The sequence below is a fragment of the Myotis daubentonii genome, chromosome 13 (genome assembly GCF_963259705.1).
Source record: "Myotis daubentonii chromosome 13, mMyoDau2.1, whole genome shotgun sequence".
In the NCBI taxonomy this organism is placed as follows: domain Eukaryota; kingdom Metazoa; phylum Chordata; class Mammalia; order Chiroptera; family Vespertilionidae; genus Myotis; species Myotis daubentonii.
The window spans coordinates 58306207-58328055 of record NC_081852.1 but is presented as its reverse complement, the minus strand read 5'-3'; the positions used below and the strand labels follow the sequence as shown (position 1 = coordinate 58328055).

Genomic DNA, 21849 nt, shown 5'->3' with positions numbered 1-21849 from the left:
GCATTTTTATTGCCGTTCCTTGTTGGTCCAGCTGTTGCGGCCTCTAGTGTTCCTCCGACTATGCCAACAGACATTTGTTGAGCATTTAACTTCACTCGGGGCCCACAGAGATAAATGAGACAATGGCTCCATGCCCAAGGAGCTCAGTTTATTGGGCAAGAGAGAAATGGAAGCATCTGTTCATTATTTCAATAAGCTCTTGAGTGCCTGCCATATGCCAGGTGCTTTTTTGGAGGCACAAGAGTGAACAAAAAAAAAAGACAAACCTTTTCCTTCATGCACCTCCATTCTAGAGGGGAAAATACAATAAACATAATAAAAATACATAGACTGGAAGGAAAATAAAGTGGAGCGGAGGCTAGAGCAGAGAGTTGCAGGTGTTCTAGATAGGGTTGTCAGGGAAGGCCTTGGGGAGAGACGGTCTCTCCAGCTCTGCTTGCTCATCTGTAAAATGAGGGCAATCATTGTACCTATCTAAGGGTTTTGATGAGGATCAAAAGAAATGACATGTATAAAGTAAGTGAGTTAGGGAGACAAGAAGGTTGTAGGCAAAGGCCCCAAGGCAAGAGCGTTTTTGTGGGAATGAAGACTTGAAGGGCCCTGTGACCTCAGGAGCAGTGAAGGAGGAGAATGCTCAGGAGCCCAGGGTGCCTCAGGGGCACACTAAGGGCTTTGGGTTCTATTCCCAGATGGGAACTATCAGGAAGGTTTGAGAAGAGTTACTTCAGCTTGTTCTAAAACGATTACTAGCACCTTTGTTAAGGCTACACGGCAAGGGTCCAAAGAGGGGAGCAGAGAGGTCAGCTGGGCTGGATTGGTGACACTTGGGTGGTAGGGCCAACAGAATAATACAGGTGTGCTAAAGACTGTGGTACAATAAATGTATTCCTGGGTCATAAGGGGGACACTTTACCCAGCTGTGGGCATCAGGGAAGGCTTCCTGGAAGAGGAGGTGAACTTTTGAAGATTATTGAAAGGTAAACCAGATGGGCTGAGCAAAAGGAGCTGCAAAGGCACATGGGCCTGAAGGAAACGCTGACCTGGTTTCATGTTCCGGAGGGGAAGGCAAGAGAACAAATAGGTTGGTGGGGTGTTAATGACCCAAACTGAGCACTTCCAAAGGACCTGCGCCCTATTAGGGCTTCTAACTCTTCTCTGTCATTGATCCTCAACCAAACCCTGAGTCGGTACAATTCAGTGACCTTATTGTACAGATTCAGAATAGACTGGAGAGATTGACTTGACTAGGGCCACACCAGCCAGGACTCCTGAGGACCCCTGAGCACCCTAAACATCCACACTAGCTTCTACCAACACAACCCCTGCCCATCCCACTGGGCGATGGGTGAGGGACAGCAGGAAGAAGGAAGATGCATTTGTTTCTCTACCAATTGCCGCTACTTGATCAGGTTTTGCCCCAGAGCTGGAGAAAAAACTGTACTCGGCTGGATTTCATGCCCTGATGTAGACCTTTCTCAGTCTTTTTGAAATGAGTCCACATTTTCAGTTTCCACTGGGCCACCAACCTTACGTAGCGGTTTTGATTATCCCCAGTCCCCGCACACTGGCTGTAAGGGGCAGCAGAGGGGATTTTCCAGGGTCATGTCCAAAGCTGAGGCGGGGGCTGTGATACTGGGCTTCTATGTACCCAAGGGGTGGCCATGCAGCGTGGAGATGACTCGGTCTGTGGGAGAGGTGGGCTCACAGGAATTGTGGGTGCGCCGGGCCTGGGACAGGGGGTGTAAGTGTGGGATCTGGGGGCGTTAGAAGGCGGTGACACCGAGCAGCAGGCGCGTCGAGCGCCAGGAGCCGGGACATCGGGTGACATGGAGCAGCGGGGATGAGCAGGGGGGACCGGATTGCGGAAACAGCGGGCGCGCGGGGCGCCGGGGCGCCGGCACGTGGAGACACGGAGCAGCCGGCGCGCGGGCCGCGGATTGGCACTGGGTGCGCGCACGCCCGGGGCGGGGCACGCCACCGGCTCCTCCTCCCCCCGGCCCGGCGGCCGCGGCCTCTCCGGCCATCACGTTGGTCCCCGGAAGACACGCAGGAGGAGGAGGCAGCGCGGGGGCGTACGGGTCCGCCTGTGCAGCGGGGGCCGCCCGCATGGAGCCCAACGTGCGCTTCTGGATGACCGAATGCCAAGTACGCCGGGCGCGGCGGGGGCGGGGCGGGCGCGGCGCGGGAGTCGCCGGCTGGCCCGGTGACCTTGGGCAGGCCACGTGGTCGCACGACCCCCTCCCCACCGCATTCTCCGGAGGGTCCTAAGGGAAACCCCAGCTGTTACCCCGTGTCACCTCTGCCCCAGGCCGGGCGAGGGAGGGTCGCCCTGCAGATCGCCCTGCAGAGGAGTCAGTCCCCTTCGCAGGTGTCCGCGCTCTGCTGCCCGAGCTGTACCTGAGCTCGGGGTGGCCTCAGGGTGGACAGGAACAGGGCCTCCCGGAGTTCCCTGCCTCCCAACCTCCATAGGCTCGGCCACTCACCGAGACCGGCTGCCGGGGGACGAGTCACACAGGCCCCGCCTCCAGCTAGTGGCCGGGGCTGCGTTGTCCAATAGCAATGTGACGGGAGTCATGTGGTAATTTAAAGTTTTCTAGTAGCCAGATTATCAAAGGCAAAAAGAAACATCCGAAATTAATTTGAGCAATATATTTATCCCAGTAGATACAAAACATTAACATTTCAACGTGTGATTTATATGAAAATTATTAGTGAGATATTTTACATCTTTTTTTTTTTTTTAATCCTCACCCGAGGATATGTTTTTTTGATTTTCAGAGAGAGAGAGAGAGAGGAAGAGAGAAACATCTGTGGGTCGCCTCTGGGAGGGTCCTGACTGGGAGCTGAACCTACAGCCTAAGTTCATGCCCAGACCAGGAATCGAGCCTGCAACCATTTGGTCTGCAGGACAACACAACCCAACCAAGCCGCCTTGCCAGGGTTACAGCTTTTTTTGGTCTTGGATACCCGGTGTATATTTTACATATAAACTACATCTTTTTTTAAAAAATATATATTTTATTGATTTTTTACAGAGAAGAAGGGAGAGAGATAGTTAGAAACATCGATGAGAGAGTAACATCGATCAGCTGCCTCCTGCACATCTCCCACCGGGGATGTGCCCGCAACCAAGGTACATGCCCTTGACCGGAATCAAACCTGGGACCCCTCAGTCCGCAGGCCGACACTCTCTCCACTGAGCCAAACCGGTTTTGGCATAAATTACATCTTGATTTTGCCTGGCCACCTATCCAGGGCTCCATGGCCACATGTGGCTAATTGGACAGCACGGTTCTAGGACGTTCTCTTTCAGCCATCACCTGAAGTAGGGTCCAGCCAGATTTTTTGGGTGGGGAAGTAGAGAAGGCGCAGGGAGGCCAAGCTGTCCCCCGGCAGAGCCAGGACTCAAACCCTGTGAAGTCCGGGGGCTTTTTGAAGCAAACCATACCTCCTTTCTCCACGTGTCCACTGTTTAATTCCTCAAGAGCAATTTGATACTGGAGTGGTTCCGAGCACAGACCGCTGAGTCTTTGCCCAGCTGGGTTCCCTCGAGTGCATTGAGCCCTTCTCAGCCTCAGCTTTCTCACCTGTAGGATGGGGATTCTGGGAGATGCTGCAGGTAGACAACCCCATTAGGTTGTCAGAAATAATGTTAACCATTAACATATCTTCGTTGTTCTGCTGTTAACTTCTCGGGTGCTTTTCCCTCCTAAGTCCTTTTTTCAGAGATGTCTTCAGTGGACAGAATTATTGGATCCTACAAATTTGTTCATTTCCATTGTAAGTATTCTTCTTGCTTTCAGCGCTAATGGATTTTACATTTTATTCTGAAACGGAAAGACTGTGTCCCTTTGGAAAGCAGGTGAAATAACAACCCACATAGATCACCGTGCTCTTACTCCTTCGGATGGGCTTGGTAGATTGGAAGGGTAATAAGTAAAAGTGGGCGTCCAATTAACACGAGTACCAAACCCCGGGCCAGGTGCTGGAGGTTCAGAGGGGATCAGACGAACCTTGCGGGGGATGGAGGACAGACTGGCAATGCTAGTCACTGGCCTTGACCTAGGGATCCAAGCGGGGGGTATCACAGGGAATTGGGGGAGGGTGTTGAAGGAAGGCTGAGAGGAGAGGGGACTGTGAGCCAAGCTCAGGGGAGGAGAGCAGGCCACCCAGTCACCAGGGCTTTGTATGCAGGGGATCCAGGTAGTCCTTAAAGGACCTTGTGTGTCACTCACGGATGGTTTGAACCAGGTGTGGCTGAGGGAGGTAGGAGAGATCCTGTCACCAGCAATGACCCTTAGGGCCAGACTCAAAGGGACACTCTCATCCCTGTGCTCAGGATGCTCCCGTCAGCCTTATTTATAACAGGAAACAACCTGAATGTCCATCGGCAGAGAAATAGGATGTGGTCTAGTCATACAGTGGAATATTGATTAGCTGTTCAAAGCGATAAGCTAGTTACCAGCATATATTAAGTAGAAACATACAATATGTGTGATGTTAAATGGGAAGACATGGTGTCTGTGATGTTTAGTGGAAAAGCGAGATGCATAAATACAGTACTTATGCAAATTACAAAAAGCACACCAATGCTACGTATTTGTTTATGGAGACATGTATTCATGTGTGTATAGGCATAAAAACCTGGACTGGAAGTTTATACCTTGAACTCGTAATAGTGGTTACCTCTGATAGAATGGGGAGGGAAAGAAGACTGGGTGATGGCTGTTTTGTGTGTGGGGGGGCGAGGGCTGGGGTGACAGGAGGGGGAGAAGCCAATAGGACGGAATGTTTATAGTTGTTAATTCTGGATGAGGGGATTCTAAGCATATGATCATCCTTTGTATTTTCTGTATTTAATTTCCCCCTCAAGTTAAGTAAAAAAGAGAGGAAAGAAGACTGCACTGATGAGATGTGGGGTGAGTGAGAGAGTAGCGGCTTGCGGGTTTCTGACTCGCACACCCAGGCCGATGGTGGTATCGCTCACTGAGACAGTTGCCCTCGGAGAAGAGCAGGGAGACGGCAGCCCCGGTGGGGCCAGCGGCTGGGAGGTCCCCCTGGGAATGACCCCTGGGACGATCCTAACGGAAGCTCAGTGGGTGGAGAGCCTTGGCTACATGCCCCATTGAAGTCAGGTGTGTCAAGCCTGTGACTCTTACATCTGTGGATAAATCGGAGAAATGTTGAGCTCATGGCTCTATTTCTTTATTTTAGAGCAAAATAGAGAAGTCCAGGCAACTATTGTTAACAAATGAAGATGGATCTATTCATGACTTGCAGGACAAAAGGGTAGGTATCACCTGCCTGGGTCAAGACTGGGTGTGGTTGCCTGTGGGGGATTCTGCCCTCAGATGCTCTGAAAGCGATGATGGAATGTGGTCTTTGAAAACAAGGGATGCACTTTTTGAAATTGGTTTGTTTTTTCTTTGTAGTTAGCATTCCTTCTCATGAGCCAGATTAATGTGAGGTGCCAGTCGTAGGAACTAGTAATCAGGAGAAAAAAAATCCCAGGCTTTCTCCCACGCAAGGGCTATCAGTGGGGATTCTCTGTAGTCGATTCCTGGAGCCCTGTGCAGATTCCAGAATGGAGGCAGGTCTCCCAGTCTGGGTCTATTTCCTATTAGAGGCTGGGTTCCGGGGCCGGGTTCCATTCCTGCCCAAAGACTCAACCAACTATTTGATAACCTACCTTGCTGTGAGCGTGTGGGGCTTTCCAGGGCCCACAGACATCCGTCCCGGGAGGCAGCCTATGGAAAGCTCACAGATTCAACTTGGTTTTTCTAAGAACTTGTTGGGCCTCTGGACTTAGAGGTTGTCTCTCTTGCAAGGGACTTAGCTAATGGTGTGCTGTGTCGCCTGCACATAGCCTGCCTGCCAAGGGATAGGTTAGGTATTGGCCTTGAGTCCTCTCCACGGTCAGAGACTTAGGGATTTTTAATGTTTTGGTTGTTGCTTTTTAATTGAAATATATGTATATATGTATATATATTGATTTTTAGAGAGAGAGGAAGGAGAGGGATAGAGAGATAGAAACATCAATAAGAGAATCATTGACTAGCTGTCTCCTGCATGCCCCCACTGGGGATCAAGCCCAAAATCCAGGCATGTGCCCTGACCAGGAATCAAATCAGAAAGCTCTTGGTGCATGAACTGAGGCTCAACCACTGAGCCACACCGGCCGGACTTGTTGATTTTCTTTACTTGGATGATCTCTTTGGTTGCTGTAAGCTCATTTCCTGTTTGCTTTGAGCTCTCCATATGGTATGTAACAGTCTGCCCTCCACTCTCTGAAAAGTGGAGCAAAGGCAACATCACAAACAGACTGGAGAGATTTGTTTGCTGTCAAGCCACCTTTAAAGCTATTGCTTATGTCTAGCTGGTGTGGCTCAGTGGTTGAGCGTCGACCCAGGAACCAGGAAGTCACAGTTCCATTCCCGGTGTGGGGCATGCAGGAGGCAGCCAATCAATGATTCCCTCTCATCATTGATGTTTCTATCTCTATCTCCCTCTCTCTTCCTTTCTGAAATTAAAAAAAAAAAAAAAAAAGGGCGTCCAAGTCTGTCCAGTCTGGGCACATGTGCGGGTTGCGGGCTCGATCCCCACTGGGGATTGTGCAGGAGGCAGCCAATCAGTGACTTCCTCTCTCATTGATGTTTCTCTCTCTCTCTATCCCTCTCCCTGCCCCCTTTCTCTCTCTCTCTCAAGATCAATAAAAATATATTTTAAAAACACACACACACACACAAAAGCTATTGCTTGTTTTTTCTCTTTTTAGATCCAAGAAGCTTGGAAGAGAAGTCTCGTAAGTTTCAGCCCCTTCCTAATGTTTAGCCCCGAAAAGAACAAAACCAAACATCAAACTAACCTGTGTGCTTCCCTTTTTGAAGGCAACAGTGCATCCTGACAGCAGCAAACTGATCCCCAGTTTTTTCCGACCTGCAGGTGAGCCGATTCTAATGGTCAGAGGTGGGTGGGAAGAGGTGATATCTAAGAGTTACAAAACGCTGCCTGCCTTACTGTAATTGTTTTTTTCTATTTACTTTTATTTATTTTTTTAATATATTTTATTGATTTTTTACAGAGAGGAAGGGAGAGAGATAGAGAGTTAGAAACATCGATGAGAGAGAAACATCGATCAGCTGCCTCCTGCACATCTCCTACTGGGGATGTGCCCGCAACCCAGGTACATGCCCTTGACCGGAATCGAACCTGGGACCTTTCAGTCCGCAGGCCGACGCTCTATCCACTGAGCCAAACCGGTTTCGGCTTATTGTTTTTTTCTAGAAGGATTTCTGACAGTGAGTCTGGAAACCACAGCTTAAAAAGAATATTTGAAGGGTGTGGGGAGAGCAGATCTGGGGCCCAGAGTCGTGTCCGGTGCTGGGGACAGATCTGGATTTGAGTGCCGGGACCGGCTTCCAGGCCTGAGCCACGTTGCCGCCCTACCAGTACTCCATGCGTTCACCAACCCCAAAGCTCTCCAGGACGCCTGCTAGTATTTTTATTTTTTTATGTCTGTTTTTTAAATATATTTTTATTAATTTCAGAGAGGAAAGGAGAAAGAGAGAGAGAGAAATATCAATGATGAGAGAGAGTCATTGATCGCCTGCCTCCTGTTCTTCCCCGCCCCCCACTGGGGATTGGGCCCACAACCTGAGTATGTGCCCTGACCTCCTGGTCCATAGGTCAGTGCTCAGCCACTGAGCCATGCAGGCCGGGCATCTGTTAGTATTTTTAAATGGAGGCTTCATTAGTTGTCCTGGCTGGTGAAATCATTGGCCCTTGGTGATTAGCTCAACCCCCGGCCCCTCTCTGCTCCCTGGAGGAGGAGGATAGGGGAGTGGGACAGACAGGTCCAACTTTCTCAGGTGGTTGGTTCCCTGGCAACCAGCCTCCAGCCTCGGGGGGCTTTCCAAAGACACCTCTGCCGTAAACTCAGGTGTGGTTGGAAGGAGCGTGTTATGAGTAACCATAACCTTGACCTAGTAGTTCCTCTCACCTGGGAAATTCTAAGAAGTTTAGGATATTTGTGCTAGGAACGAGGAAGGAGAGCAAATTCACATTTTGTATTACTGTATACTATTACTAGAGGCCCGATGCATGAAATTGGTGCAAGAGTAGGCCTTCCTTCCCCCAGCTGCTGGCACTGGCTTTGTCTGGAAGGTCGTCCAGAAGGACGTCCGGTCTGATTAGCATATTATGCTTTTATTATTCTAGATAAACCACAGGTGTATTACATTCACGTGGCAGGGTGGCAGGTGCCCGTTAACACTGCTTACCTTCAGCGAGAGGGACTCGGAAGGCTGGTGGGTGGGAGCCTCGTTACGTCTTCCTGTGCTGCGCTGGTTTACATGTTTGCCACATGCATGTAGTTGTTTTTATTAAGAAAATACGAAGAATGAGTAAAAAATACCCTTTGATGTCCGTGCCTTCCAGGCGGCTGGAGAAGAGGTGTGGGGAGGGGTGCCCCCTTCTGGCCTCTCTGCAGCCATTGACCCCCTTCTCTTTGCCAGCTCTCCTGCCTTTCACGGCGCCCATGGTAAGTGAGCAGCTCCTTGCTGTTGTGTGAGCCGGGGAGGCACGCTGGGGGGTGAGGAAGATGTCCACCCATCTCCTAAACCCCAGCTCCCCACCTGCCCGTGACTGCCTGAGAGATGCTCATGGGTCCCTACCCCGCGCCTGTCTGCTCTTCATGTTCCCTCCCCGCTCCGCCCCACGCCACGCCCCACTTACCTGGTCAGGCAGCCGGGCCTCTCGAAGGTCCACGGGGTGTCACAGGGTGACCCTGGCTCTGACTGCCTCCTGTGCACAAAGCGCTCTGGGAGGACACCCATGAGTTAAGATGTGCTTCCTGCCACAGGCCCACGGAATGGGCCTTTACCGTGTCTCCCCACGCCCTCGCCCTGGCACAGGCCCTCACCTGGGACCTGGAATTGCCCTCAGCAGGGCCAGCCCAGCTTGGGTGTCACGCAGTGACAGCACGGCTCTGCCACTTCGGCCACACCTTCCCCTCTGTGTCCCTGCGGAGAGCATCCTTCTCAGCTGCCCGCTCAGAGGCAGGGGCCACTGCGAGACCAGGTGTCCTCAGTGCCCCGGTGGTGCCCATTCAACATCGCTTGTTCCATAACCGGGGGCCCCTGCATCACGCTGTCCTCTCCTTGTCCCAGCTCCTGGGGGGCCCAGTTCTGCATCTCTCCTGGGAAGGTCTTTGCTCCAATGAGCTCTCGCTCCCCTGAAACACTATAACTGCTTTTTTTTTCTCTCTCCTTTATAGGTATTTCTGTCGCTGGTGCCAGTGAAAAGCCTAAAGTCTATCGTTTTACCTCAGGTAGCACACATTTCAGTGTCGCGATAATTAAATTCTGTTCTTAAAACCAAAATGTGACTCTGCCTCTGTCTTCCTGCAGTTGTCTTTCTGTACCTACAGTACAGCGTTCAACGTCGTCAATGGAAACGCAAGTTACGTGAGTATCAGGGGCCTCAGGGGGTTGCAGCCTTGTACTGCATCTTCTGGAGTTATTCTTTGTTTTAATTATCTTTTCTGGGTAAACTGTGCTATTGGCTAAACATATACTATTGTTTTTCCCCTAGAATCGTCGCCCATACGAGAGTATATTACTAGGGACAGGAGTGATTGCTTCTACAGCCTTTTTTGGAGTAGGTATTTTAAAATCTCTCTTTGTGTGTGTGTGTGTGTGTGTTAATCTTCACCTGAGGATATTTTTCCATTGATTTTTAAAGAGAGTGGGACGGGGAGAGACAGAGAGAGAGAAACATCCATGTGAGAAAGAAACATCGATTGGTTGCCTCCATACATGGCCCAACAGACCGGGGCCAGGATCAAGCCTGCAACTGAGTTACGTGCCCTTGACCGGAATCAAACCCGCGACCCTTCCGTCCATGGTCTGACACTATCCACTGAGCCAAACCGGCTAGGGCTAAGATCTCTTTCGTTCTTCAGAATTCAAAACAAAACAAAAGTTTACTCTGATTATAAATTTATATTCCATCTTAAACAATTCATACAATATGATTAAGACGTAAAGAAGAAAATAAAAGTCACCTGTAACTCTATCCCGCCCCCCCATAGTCACTTGAGTATTCCAAGTTTCTAGGCATATGTGCAGTATGGTTATCTTTTTAAAAAATTAATTTATGCTCCACAAACATGGTATGCACATTGTATATTGCTTTGGATGTCAGGATGTTAGAATGGTTAAAAGTGTAGACTTTAGAGTCAGGTAAGCCTAGGTTTGTATCCTAGCTGAATTCCTGAACAGCTCAGCGACTCTGGACACATTAATGTCCCTTCTTGAAACCTCCATGTATTCCTCTGATGATCAGGAGAACAGCTCAGTGCTACACAGATTTAAAAATACACAGAGAGCCCGGCTAGTGTGGCTCAGCGGTTGAGCGTCGACCCAGGAACCAAAAGGTTGCCAGTTCGATTCCCAGGCAAGGCCACATGCCCAGGTTGCAGGCTCGATCCTCAGTGTGAGTGTGTGCAGGAGGCAGCTGATCGATGATGTTCCTGTCTTATCTATGTTTCTGTCTCTCTATCCCTCTTCCATTCTTTCTCTCTAAAATTTCAGAAAGAAAAAACACTTAAAAATAAATAAGTAAAATAAAAATACACAAGAGAGCCTGGCTAGTGTGGCTCAGTGGTTGAGCATCAGCCTATGAACCAAGCAGTCATGGTTCGATTTCCGGTCAGGGCAAATACCGGGTTGTGGGCTTGGTCCCTGGTGGGGGATCGGGGGGCCTGTAGGAGGCAGCTGATCAATGATTCGCTCTCCCTCTCCCTCTCTGAAATCAATAAAAACAATAAAATAAAAATAGAGCATGCTGACGGAGGCCTCACCGGTGATAGGAATGAGGTCGATGCCAGCTCTCTGCTGTCGAGTGTGTTCAGCTGATTTCCTGTCCCATGCAGTGATGCTTTTTCTCTCTCATTTTCTAGTTATTCCCTCGTTTGCTCCTCATGAAGAGTGCCGTGAAAAACGTTTTCCTAAGGGAGACCTTGGCTGCCGCCATTCTCAGTAAGCAGGGGGCTTGCGGTCCGTGTAGTCTCTGAGCCGTTCTCCTGTCTTCAGGGACACCCGTGTCTGTTGGCCACGCTGTGGCTGACGACAGCCCCCATTTGCAGCTGGCAGGTGCCCCTGGGCCCCAACGAGGTCTTTGATTTGAGAGGTGACACTTTCTCTGTAGAGACCCCTTTCGCTGTCAAAGGATGAACACAGACCTGGAAACACAGATTACGTCCTAAAGACCATCTGTCCAAGCCCTCGACGTGTGTTTTTCACTTAATCCTGACAGCAGTTGATGGGTAGGCAGTATTATCCCCATTTACAGATGAGGAGACTGAGGCAGGGGGAGGTGAAGGAACTTTCCTAGGGTCACAGGAAGAAGCGGTGATCTGACACCAAGGGAGTGACAGAGACATTAACCAACTCTTTTGGGTTTGCTGTCTGCAAGTTCACTGGTTCACGCTCCAGATTTTGGGTTTGGGAATCAGCACTTTGAAGAGTTGGCAGAATGTCAGTGGTAAAATTTGGGAAATTGTTATGGAAACCTGGTCAAACCAGCTAAGCAAAAAAGGGGGGCATATTTAAAGGACCCCCAGGGTTTCTCCTGGAATCCTGGTAGGGAGCCAGTCTGGACTTTCCGGGGTGCTGGAACCTGGTGCTGGGTTGCCGTCAGGATCCAAGACCGACAGGCCAGCAGCCCTGACCCCAGCTCCGCCGCCCAGCAGAGAGCCTGGTTGGCCCCGCAAGTCAGGTGGCCACTGAAGGTTGGGGAAGCACAGCCATAGAGGGAGGGGCTGGACCCCAGAGAAGTTGTCCCTCCCTGGACTGAAGCTCATCTCTGTTGTGTTCTCTGCTTCAATCCACAGCCCAGGTCAGTGCAATGAATCTTGCCGCATCCCGAAGTTTTGAGCCCATACGAGGGATTGAGGTCATGGACAAGGAAGGCAATGTCGTAGGCTATTCCAGAAAAGCTGGGACGAAGGTAGGGGAACACGATGGTGCAATAGCTGCTTGCCTTTGGGGCAAAGAAATGAATTTTCTGTTTGGGAGCTGGTAACAAATTCACATTTCCCTTCAGACTCTCCTTATCCTGTCTTGCCCTCATTATGCGGAGAGAGGTGTTCTGTTTTGCACCCGGATGTTTAAGAGATTGTGCATTAAGACCTGGCTGGTGTGACCCAATGGTTTGAGCGTCATCCCATGCACCTACAGGTCAGGTCACCCGGTCAGTAGTGTGGGTTCTCCAGAGAAACAGAACAAATACGGTATCTACCCATCTAGGTACCTATCTATACATGTATGTGAAGAGATTTATTTTATTTATTTGGTTTTTTATTTATTTTTTATTGATTTTAGAGAGAGAGAGAAAAAACATTTAGTTGTTGTTCCACTTATTCTTGCACTCGTTGGTTGTTTCTTGTATGTGCTATGACTGGGGATCAAACCCACAACCTTGTCGAATGGGGACGACGCTCTAACCAGCTGAGCTACCCAGTCAGCGCTGAAGAGATTTATATGCATTCAGCTCTAAGAACCTACAATAGCCTATGGTAGTTTTATTTTGGGTATGGAGTTTTAAAATATTTTTTTTTAACAAATCAGAGCTTTTGGGGGGTACTGCGAAGTGACTTCAGCTGAAGAATTGTCATGTGAGGCAGTTGTTCACAAATGGCACGAAGAGCAGCGTGAAACAGCCCCTGGAACGAGGCGAGGGAATGGCCAGCTGGCCTGCCTTCTGCCCAGCGTGTCGGGGGAAGGAGGAGCTCAGCGAAAGAGGCTGCTTGTTCAGCCGGGAAATGCATCATTATTCGGCTCATGGAACACGTTACTCTCGATCTCAGCAACGATTCACGAAGCCGAATTACGAGCCATCAGTTATGTCTCGAAATAATGGCACCTTTCTAAACGAATTGGTGTGATAATTGCCCGTATCAAGGAGGGGAAGTGCTGCCAGAAATCAGATACCTCGTTTTTGAAATGAAGGTTCTGTTGCCTAAAGAGACATTTTTAACAGCTTTATTGAGGAGTAATTTACATACTATAAAAGCCTTGGAAGAGTATATAGTTTAGTGGATTTCAGCAAATCTAAGCAGTTACGCGGCCATCACCACAGTCCGATTTTAGAACATTTTCATCCCCCCAAAAATTCCCCTCGTGATAGTCACGCTCCCTTCCTACCCCCAGCTCCACGGAAGCACAGATCTGCTTTATGCCTTCATAGTATGGCCTTTTCTAGAAATTTCATATCACTGAGCTGTCCGGCTTCTTTGACTTTTGAGGTTCATCCATCTTTTAACCCATATCAATCAGTTTGTTGCTTTAGATTGCTGAGCAGTATTCCGTGGTACAGATGGATGCACCACCTTTTTGCTTTTCCATTCCCCAGGCGACAGATGCTTGGATTGTGTCCAGGTTGGGGCTATTAGAAGCAATGATGCTCTGAGCATTCGTGGGTAGCTCTCTGCCTAGACCAGCGGTTCTCAACCTGTGGGTCGAGACCCCTTTGGTGGTCGAACGACCCTTTCACAGGGGTCGCCTAAGACCATCCTGCACATCAGATATTTACATGACGATTCATAACTGTAGCAACATTACAGTTATGAAGTAGCAACGGAAATAATTTTATGGTTGGGTCACCACATGAGGAACTGTATTTAAAGGGCCAGAAGTTGAGAACCACTGACCTAGACATATGTTTGCGTTTCTCTTCAACTCAGTTTTAACTGCGGGGTGTGGGTGGCGTCGTGCCCTATTCATACAGCTGGGAAGAGAGAGCACATGTGTAATCCACAGTGTTCCTCAGCACCTCCTGCAGCCAGGCATCCTGCTAGGCTCTGGACACCCCAACCCTCCCCAGTCCGAATCCCTTCTCTCCGGGAGCCGGAGCGCTGGGCCTCCCAGTGGGGAGGCAGCCGCAGGCCCTGCCAGCTCTCTGGGTATCGAGTCCATCTCTCCGGGAGGAACTGCATTTTTTGCACGAATGCCAAACGGGGGTAAAAGAAAGGTTGGATAGTCTGCTTAAAAAAAGAAAAGTGTATCAGGAGGAGAACCAAGATGGCGGCATAGGTTAACGCCGGAGTTTGCTGCTTTGAACAACTACTTCAAAAGTGAAACTAAAACACGGAACGGACATCACCCAGAACCACAGGAACGCTGGCTGAGTGGAAGTCCTACAACTAGGAGGAAAGAGAAACGCACACGGACACTCAGAGGAGGCGCAGTGGTGAAGTCAAATTCTGAGGCCTGGAAAATCCCCAGAGAGGAGTCATGTCTCTTCAGAGCCCTACGAACCCATCTCCCCGCCCCAGGTTCCAGTTGTGCATGAGAAGCAGGACAGCATGCTGCTACTGTCTCAGCGAGGAGCGGAGCCCGCAGAGCAGAGGAATGATTCCCGCTCACCCGGGAGTATAAGCTACTTGCCTTCATTCTTCACCAAGCTTGAAAACACATCACCCATGGTTAAATCAAAGAAGCAGGAGATTTTTCCAGCTGCTCAGCCAGGAACTGAGATCTTTAACCTGCCAGCAGTCACTACCTCAGGCTCAATTAGCTCTAGGGGTCATTCTTTCGCTGATCCTGCCAGTAATCTTGGTCTAGAAGATATTATCAGGAAGGCTCTCATGGGAAGCTTTGATGACAAGGTTGAGGATCATGGTGTTGTCATGTCCCAGCCTGTGGGAGTGGTTCCCGGTGGTGCCAGCACCTCAGTTGTGACCAGTGGGGAGATGCGGAGAGAAGAAGGGGACCCATCACCTCATTCAGGCTCAACTCAGTTTCCTTATAACCCTCTGACTATGCGGATGCTCAGCAGCACGCCACCAACCCCGATCGCATGCGCCGCCGCCTCTGTGAACCAAGCAGCTCCTCACCAGCAGAACAGGATCTGGGAGCGAGAGCCGGCCCCGCTGCTCTCAGCGCAGTATGAGACGCTGTCCGACAGTGATGACTGAGCTGCACAGAAGAGGGATCTGGGTGGGACCATGCGTGGAGGAGGGATCTCTAGTTTTTGGTGGTTTTATTTTTAACTGCAGGTAAAAACCTGCCTTCTCATGACTTATGCCCAGAGACTTTTCAGGAGAGCCTGGACCACGGATGAGGAAGAAATGATGGAACTGCAGAGTCAAATGGGGGAGAACTGCCTTTGATACAAGCAGTTCGGTGGATTATAATAGTGGAAGGTTGGAATGTAGAATTTTTTTTAAAGTGGACAATGCTTATTCTTACATCTGTAATGAAAACCATAATGTCTTTAAATCACTCTTCTGTAAATAGATGATCTTTTTGCAGTGTTGCCAAAAAAAAAAAAAAAAAAAAAAAAAAAAAAAAAAAAAAAAAAGAAAAGTGTATCTTTTTCTTAAGAATAAAGTGTCTGCCACTGTGCGTAAGCATAAGCATTCTTTTGTCATTTCTCTGTCACCAAAAGGTTCATTTTCTTTGGCTAAAATTTCAGAAAGTGCGTAACCAGCAATATCTGATCGTAATAGGGCACCTTTGCTCAGATTTCAGGAGCTTAGTCCACGTTGTTTTCCCTTCACTGGCCTTGTCAGCCACTCAGGTGCGAACTGTGACTGGTGCCCGGTGCCTCCTAATGACCGCTGTCCCCTTTGGCGTGTCTTCCCCTTGCACGGGGCACACGTGGACACGGGCCGGCCTTGCCCCGCTGACGTGGACCCACACCATGCTCACAGGCACTCTTCTCTCCCTGCAGCGGAGCAATTTTATTTTATTTCATGTTCCTGAACGTTTATTTTAGGAACCACCCTCTCGGCTCCCTCTGTGGCAGCAGGGAAAGGCATTCGCTGCAGAGGGATCAGATGAGCCGGGCGTCCGTGTAATAAGCAGAGAGCAGGTGCGGGCAGAGGAGAGGAGCCCGGAGGCTGTGGCCAAGGCCGGGGAAGTAGACGTGGGAGGCAGGGGAAGGGAATGGGGGCCTGTGCCCTTATTTATCTTGCACAGAGCAGCGGTCTATGTGGAGTTGTGTCTTCCCCGGGGGTTGGGTTCTGAAGTTAACATAGTGTCGTTTGCCGTCATAATTTCCCTTGAAAGTCTCTTGCGTTGTCCTCGAGTACACATGATTTTGTGCATATAACCCAGAGAGTAAATTGTATCTTTAAATGTACACTACATAGAGCAATGTGCAGAATGGAAAAGATCACAAAACATTATCAGGTCTACAGACATGTCTGTGCAAAGTAAAATTTTATAGCACACTTTTCAAGAAAAATATTTTTATTGATTTCAGAGAGGAAGAGAGAGGGAGAAAGAGAAACATCAGTGAGAGAGAATCATTGATGCACACCCCCTACTGGGGATTGAGCCCACAGCCTGGGCATGTGCCTTCACAGGAATCGAACCTGGGACCCTTTAGTCCACAGGCTGATGCTCAATCCACTGAGCCAGACCGGCTAGGGCTATAGCACACTTTTAATTGCACAGGCAAAATGGGTGCGTACATGCAGACTTGTGGGTGTGACCCCTGGTGCACTCCGAGGTGGGTTTTTCGAGCAGTCTCCCACCGGAAGGGGTGGGAATAATGGGGGCTGTTTAGGACAGGGAAGCCAGTGGCGCAATCCTAGCCTGAAAAGAAAATAGGCTAATGGATTGGTCCTCATGGCAAACACCAGCATTTCTACCAAGGGGATTGCCATTTGGTTCCGGGTTTGCTTGTAAGCTGCCTTTGCTTATACTTAGCATTTTATTTGGAGTGGTCGATGGACTGATGGAGACCACCGCAGTCAGGGGGAGGTAAATCCGCCTTCAGTTACTCCTGGCTCCGACCCCAGCCGTCCTATCTGCATGACCACGCCGGTGCTGCCTCCACCTCTCTCCACCTGGGTTATTTTTGAAGTGAGAGGGGAGAGCTGCTGTTTGCTTGGCTCTGTCATGAATTACAGAAATCGTCTCCCTCCACATCCTGAGCTGCTTCCTTTCGCTTTCCTCTAGGCCGTCAGCGATACCGCAACGTCCAGAGTCGTGCTGTTCGGGACCTCGGCTTTTATTCCGGAAGTCTTCTCGCATTTTTTTAAAAAGTAAGATGCATGCTCATCTCCCCAGGGAGGAGTAAATATTTTGACAGTCAGAATCCTTATAACACGTGTCTAATCTGCAGCTGGTGGGAGGGGTGGGAGGAACGTGCTTCCGTGGTCTTCCTACCGAACACGCTCCGTCACACTTAGGACAGGAGGATTGGCCTGGAATCCAGATGTGCATATGCCAGCAGACCTGGACGCGGGCCCAGGCCCTGTCCTCAGTTAGCTCTGCGTTCTTGGCCACGTCCCAGCATCTGCTGAGGCACGTTTCCTCTCTCCCGGCACGATGGGTTTCGATGATTTGCAGGTTTTCCCAGCTCTGATGGGCTGTGAATGCTGCCCGAGCCCCTTGCCCCTCCTTCATGCCAAGCATGGATTAAATTAGCGTAAATGGTCCCAGATTCAGTAGCCCGTCACCCCATTCGAGAGGCCAGCACTGGCCTGTTGGGAGGAGGGTCTGAGAAGCCCAGCTTGGGGGAGCGCAGGCCAGAGGGAGCTGTGTGGGTTTAGATACGGGGTCCGGGCAGGGAGTGGGGCCTACGGCAGCTGAGCAGAAGCAGCTCTAGTGTGGGGACAGCCCTCTCCTCTCCGGCCACACGTTGGCTTCTTCCTGTCGATGAGGTATGTGACTGCCGACACCTCCTAGGTGTGTCCTCACAGTGTCCTGATGAGAAAGAAAAACACAGCAAACCCCAGGGGGTTGGGGGGTGGGGGCCAGGGAATGTCTTCTGCTCAGTTCACAAACTCCCCGGGAAGGATTCCATTGGCCCACGTGGGGTCACCTGCCTGTTGCTGAACCAATCCACTCTGTGCAGCATGGGGAGCCAGGAAGCCCCTGCTAGGAGCGTGTAAGGAGCGTCTTTTCAGGAAGTAGCAGCGTCCTGGGCAGCGTGAACTGGTACCTCCCACGATCAGTCCAGCTGGATGGGTGTGGAGACTTCTGGACTGCTCTGCTGGCCTCAGAGCTGGGCTCCGGGAAAGCTGGGGCCCTGGATGCCTATGTAATGGCACAGGCTGTCTACTGGGGCGAGATGGTCCTCGTTTCCCAGTGGGCCTTGGGGTGCCCAGGAGGACCTTGTGTCATCCCACAACCAGGATAGTATCCACGGCAGAGTGACTTCCGCGGCTGACTCAACCCTTCCGTTTTGCATCTGAATGAACCCAGAGCGCAGAAGGGGAAAGTGACTTGTCCGAGAGTGCCGGGTCTGTCCTGTCTGAAGCAGAGCCCCGAGCGGACTCCAGTACCCCCTGGCTCTGACTGACTCCCAGGATGGGGTTCTTTGCATCTTCCCACACTGTCTCTCACACTCTCAAAGGTCAGGGTCAGAATGTCACATCCGTGTCAGCAGAACCCCAGGCAGAGAGCACAGGCTCTAGGGCCTGGCCTCTCACTTTGGAGCTGCGGGATTTTGGACAAGTGACTTGACAGTGGCCACGTTCTCTTGTGTATGTGGGCTGTGGAGCGATCAAATGAGCAAATGCGCCTCTAGTCCTTCATCCTGGGCCTGACACTGGTGAGCAAGACAGTTGGCCACCAGCTGAGCAGAGGGCCAGCCTCTAAAGCCCCGTAACCTTCTCTCTCCCAGGACCCCGTTATTCGTGCGATACCCCCAGTCCTTGTGGACCCTAAAGCTGTCTTGTACCATCTTGGTAATGGGCCTGATGGTGCCAGTTTCTTTCAGCATGTTCCCGCAAATACAACGGGTAAGTGCCCCCACTTGACTTCCTCTCAAAAAGGAATTTTCTCTTCCCCTCATTATAAGAGTAAAATCAATTCTTTTCCTAAAAAAATCTGCCCAAGTTTATAAAAGTATAGAAGAAAATAACTTTATTGACATATAACCCATCCCCCAGATCCCTTGTGCAGTTTTGGATTCTGTTTTTCTTTTTTTTTTTTAATATATTTTTTATTGATTTCAGAGAGGAAGGGAGAGGGAGAGAGAGATAAACATCAATGATGAGAGAATCATGGATGGGCTGCCTCCCGCACACCTCCCACTGGGGATTGAGCCTCAACCAGGCATGTGCCCCCCAACTGGGAATCCAGCCGTGACCCCCTGGTTCATAGGTCAATGTTCAACCACTGAGCCACACTGGCCAGGCTGGATTCTGTTTTTCTTAACAGTATATCAGAAGCATTTTTAGGGGATGTTAAAAAAACAAGAACACCTCTGAGCTATTTTAAATGTTTTATCATTCCAGTGGAACAGTCTGCAATGATAGAAATGTCCTATAAGTTGGTGTCCAGTATGGTAGCCACTAATCACATGTGGCTATTGAGCACGTGAAATGCGGCCGGTGTGACTGAGGAACCAAACTGTAATTTTAATAAGGACTCACATGCGGCTGGTGGCTACGGTATTGGGCTGTGCAGGTCTGTAGACTAGGTGATGAGTCGGCCTGCCTGGACTCGAATCCCCAGCTGCTCCAGACCTTGATCAATTTGCTTTAACTCTGGGAGACTGCCTTTGCATCCGTTAAGGAGAGATGGCTGTAATAGTATCTCTGCTCCTGGTCCCAAGGACATTGCTGATGCCAGTAGTTGTTAGGGATTTCTGGCATTTCTTGGCTGAAAATCTCAAATGCTTGTTTTCTGTCACAGAAGTTAAAAGCCAGTCATGGCTCAGTGGACAGAGCATCGGCCCTCGGACTGAAGGGTCCTGGGTTCAGTTCCAGTCAAGGGCATGTACCTTGGTTGCAGGCTCAATCCCTGTCTCTGGTTTGGTGCAGGCAGGAGGCAACCAATTGATGTTTCTCTCTCTTTGTCCCTCCCCCTCCCTGCCACTCTCTCTAAGAATAAATGGAAAAATATCCTCAGGTGAGGATTAACAACAACAAAAAATCAGGTGTGTCCTCATAGCATTTACAGGGTGGGACAAAAGTAGGGTTACAGTTGAGTACACAAAACAGTTTATTCTTACATTACTATTTATTATTTTATTTCCATACGAACACCTGTCAACCTCCTTTTGCCCCACGCTGTATCTTTATGGAACGCTTTTATTCACAATCCAATTCTCTAAGTTTAGGCTTATGTAATCGTTAATTCAGGCAACTTTGCTAGCACATAGCATCAAAGTTTTAAATTATTTAAGATTGTTGCTATGGTCCTACAGAGGTGGTGAGGGACAAGGGATAGAGAGGAGTAGCTTCTCATTAAAATAGATAAAACAGAAGGAAAAATCTTTGGAATCTTCACAGTCCTTTTAGAACAGTTTGTTACAATGAGATTGCAATAAAAGTGAACCCTTTGCAAGTAATTCCTTCTGATTGCATTGGCACTCAGCGCAGAGCGGATGGCTTATCAGCAGGTTCAGTCACTTACAGCAGCTTTCAAATCTCGTGGGATTGGCAGATTGTTAATGGCTGAAGCTGAGTGGTGCGGACATGAGGACTTATTGCTTTGCTTATGTTTGAAATTTTCCAGAAGAATGTTTTTAAGAGGTTACGTTTTTTTTGCTCTAAATTAGACTTAATTGACTAAAAGCTGGACTGTGAAATAAATGCTTTCTGAAAATGTCTTTAAAAAAATAACTTGCTTCTAAAGTAAGAAAAGTTCTTACTATAAATATAAAGAATTTAACTTTGTTTTTCAGATACAGTGCAGTAAACTCGAACAGGAAATTCAGTCTGCAACAGAAGAAACAGAACTCTTCTATAACCGAGGGGTGTAGGGCTGAGTTCCGGGTGCACTTGTTTGATTCCTGCTTGGAAACCTTCCTCTTGAAGCTTCAGTTCCGAGAACTGTGCCAGAGGTCTCCTGGGAACCCCGCGGTGTCTGCGACAGGGTGGCTTCCAGCCACACACGCCAGGACCTAGTCGAGGCCGGTCGCGCCTGGGCTTTCAGCCTGGGTGGGAGAAGAGACGCGGGGAGCTGTCCTGTCGGACCTGCCTCCCCACCGGGACTGCCGGGGGCTGGGTGGTGGAAGGTCCCTTTCCTGTGTGCCAGCCTGTGAGCGGGCACGGTGAGGTTACTAATAAACTGGTCTGAAGTTGAGTATTGGAGAAAAGGAAGATCCATGGAGCCCAGGGCACAGGCATTACGTGGATGGCTCATCTCAGGGTAAACGTGAACCTCGGGTGAGCTGGTGAAGGCCTCCAACCCCAGAGCAACCCTGTTTCCCCGCTCGGCCCACTCCCATTTGGACGGCTACCTAAAAGCTACCATCGCCTCCCAGCTCCTTCCTTTTCTTCACTGGCAAGCAACCCTGTCTCCTGCTTCGCAGGAAAAAGCAAGGCTCTTGGCAGCCATGGAACCTCTGGCACCAAACCTGCAGGCCCTCCTCCACCCGCACCCCTCCTCCCCTCCTCCCCTCCTGCATGCAGTCACCCCCTGCTTCTTCCCAGTAATATTGACACTGCCTGACTCACTGTCTCATTAAAAAAGCAAACCCCTGCCCCGGCCGGGTGGGTCAGTTGGTTGGGGCATCGTCCCAAACACCAAGAAGTTGTGGGTTGGGTCCTCAGTCAGGAGGCAGCCAATCGATGTCTCTCTCTCACATCAGTGTTTCTCTCTTTCCATTCCTCTCTCTCTAAAATCAATAGACATATCCTCAGGTGAGGAAAAAAAGCAAAACCCTCATTCGTAGCCACTTTTTCAAATATTGTCTACCCTCCCTGTTCCCACCCCTCCTTCTACTCTGCTGAGACTGCGGTCAGCCATGCCCCCCAAACTGCACTGACACTGCTGGCTGCTCGACCAGCCTGTGGGCTTGTTAATTGTGCCCGGCCATAGGCTCACACCCAGCTGCCCCCTGCACTTTTGGGTGCCCACTTGAGGCCTCCCAACGTCA

General features: G+C 49.9%; 1 protein-coding gene across 2 annotated transcripts; it reads left to right on the top strand.

The window, feature by feature from the left end:
* Positions 1-1981: 1981 nt before the first annotated feature.
* Positions 1982-21053, top strand: SFXN4 (sideroflexin 4). 2 transcript variants are annotated; one of them, XM_059661586.1, is made up of 14 exons: positions 1983-2145; positions 3715-3780; positions 5215-5289; positions 6776-6802; positions 6888-6942; positions 8514-8539; positions 9275-9328; positions 9408-9464; positions 9592-9657; positions 10961-11039; positions 11894-12009; positions 16971-17056; positions 18643-18760; positions 20653-21053. In XM_059661586.1, the coding sequence occupies exons 1-14, from the start codon at positions 2107-2109 to the stop codon at positions 20728-20730; spliced, it is 942 nt and encodes a 313-aa protein (XP_059517569.1). In that variant the 5' UTR covers positions 1983-2106; the 3' UTR covers positions 20731-21053. The 2 variants fall into 2 exon arrangements, with proteins under 2 accessions (XP_059517570.1, XP_059517569.1); XM_059661587.1 differs by lacking the exon at positions 6776-6802 and having other exon boundaries at positions 1982-2145.
* The last annotated feature ends 796 nt before the right edge of the window (positions 21054-21849 follow it).

Coding starts and splice junctions, on each gene's coding strand:
- SFXN4 (XM_059661586.1), top strand. CDS start 2,107: ATGGAGCCCAACGTGCGCTTCTGGATGACCGAATGCCAA. Junction 9,465..9,591: donor TCAATGGAAACGCAAGTTAC/GTGAGTATCAGG, acceptor TTTTTCCCCTAG/AATCGTCGCCCATACGAGAG. Junction 9,658..10,960: donor CTTCTACAGCCTTTTTTGGA/GTAGGTATTTTA, acceptor CTCATTTTCTAG/TTATTCCCTCGTTTGCTCCT.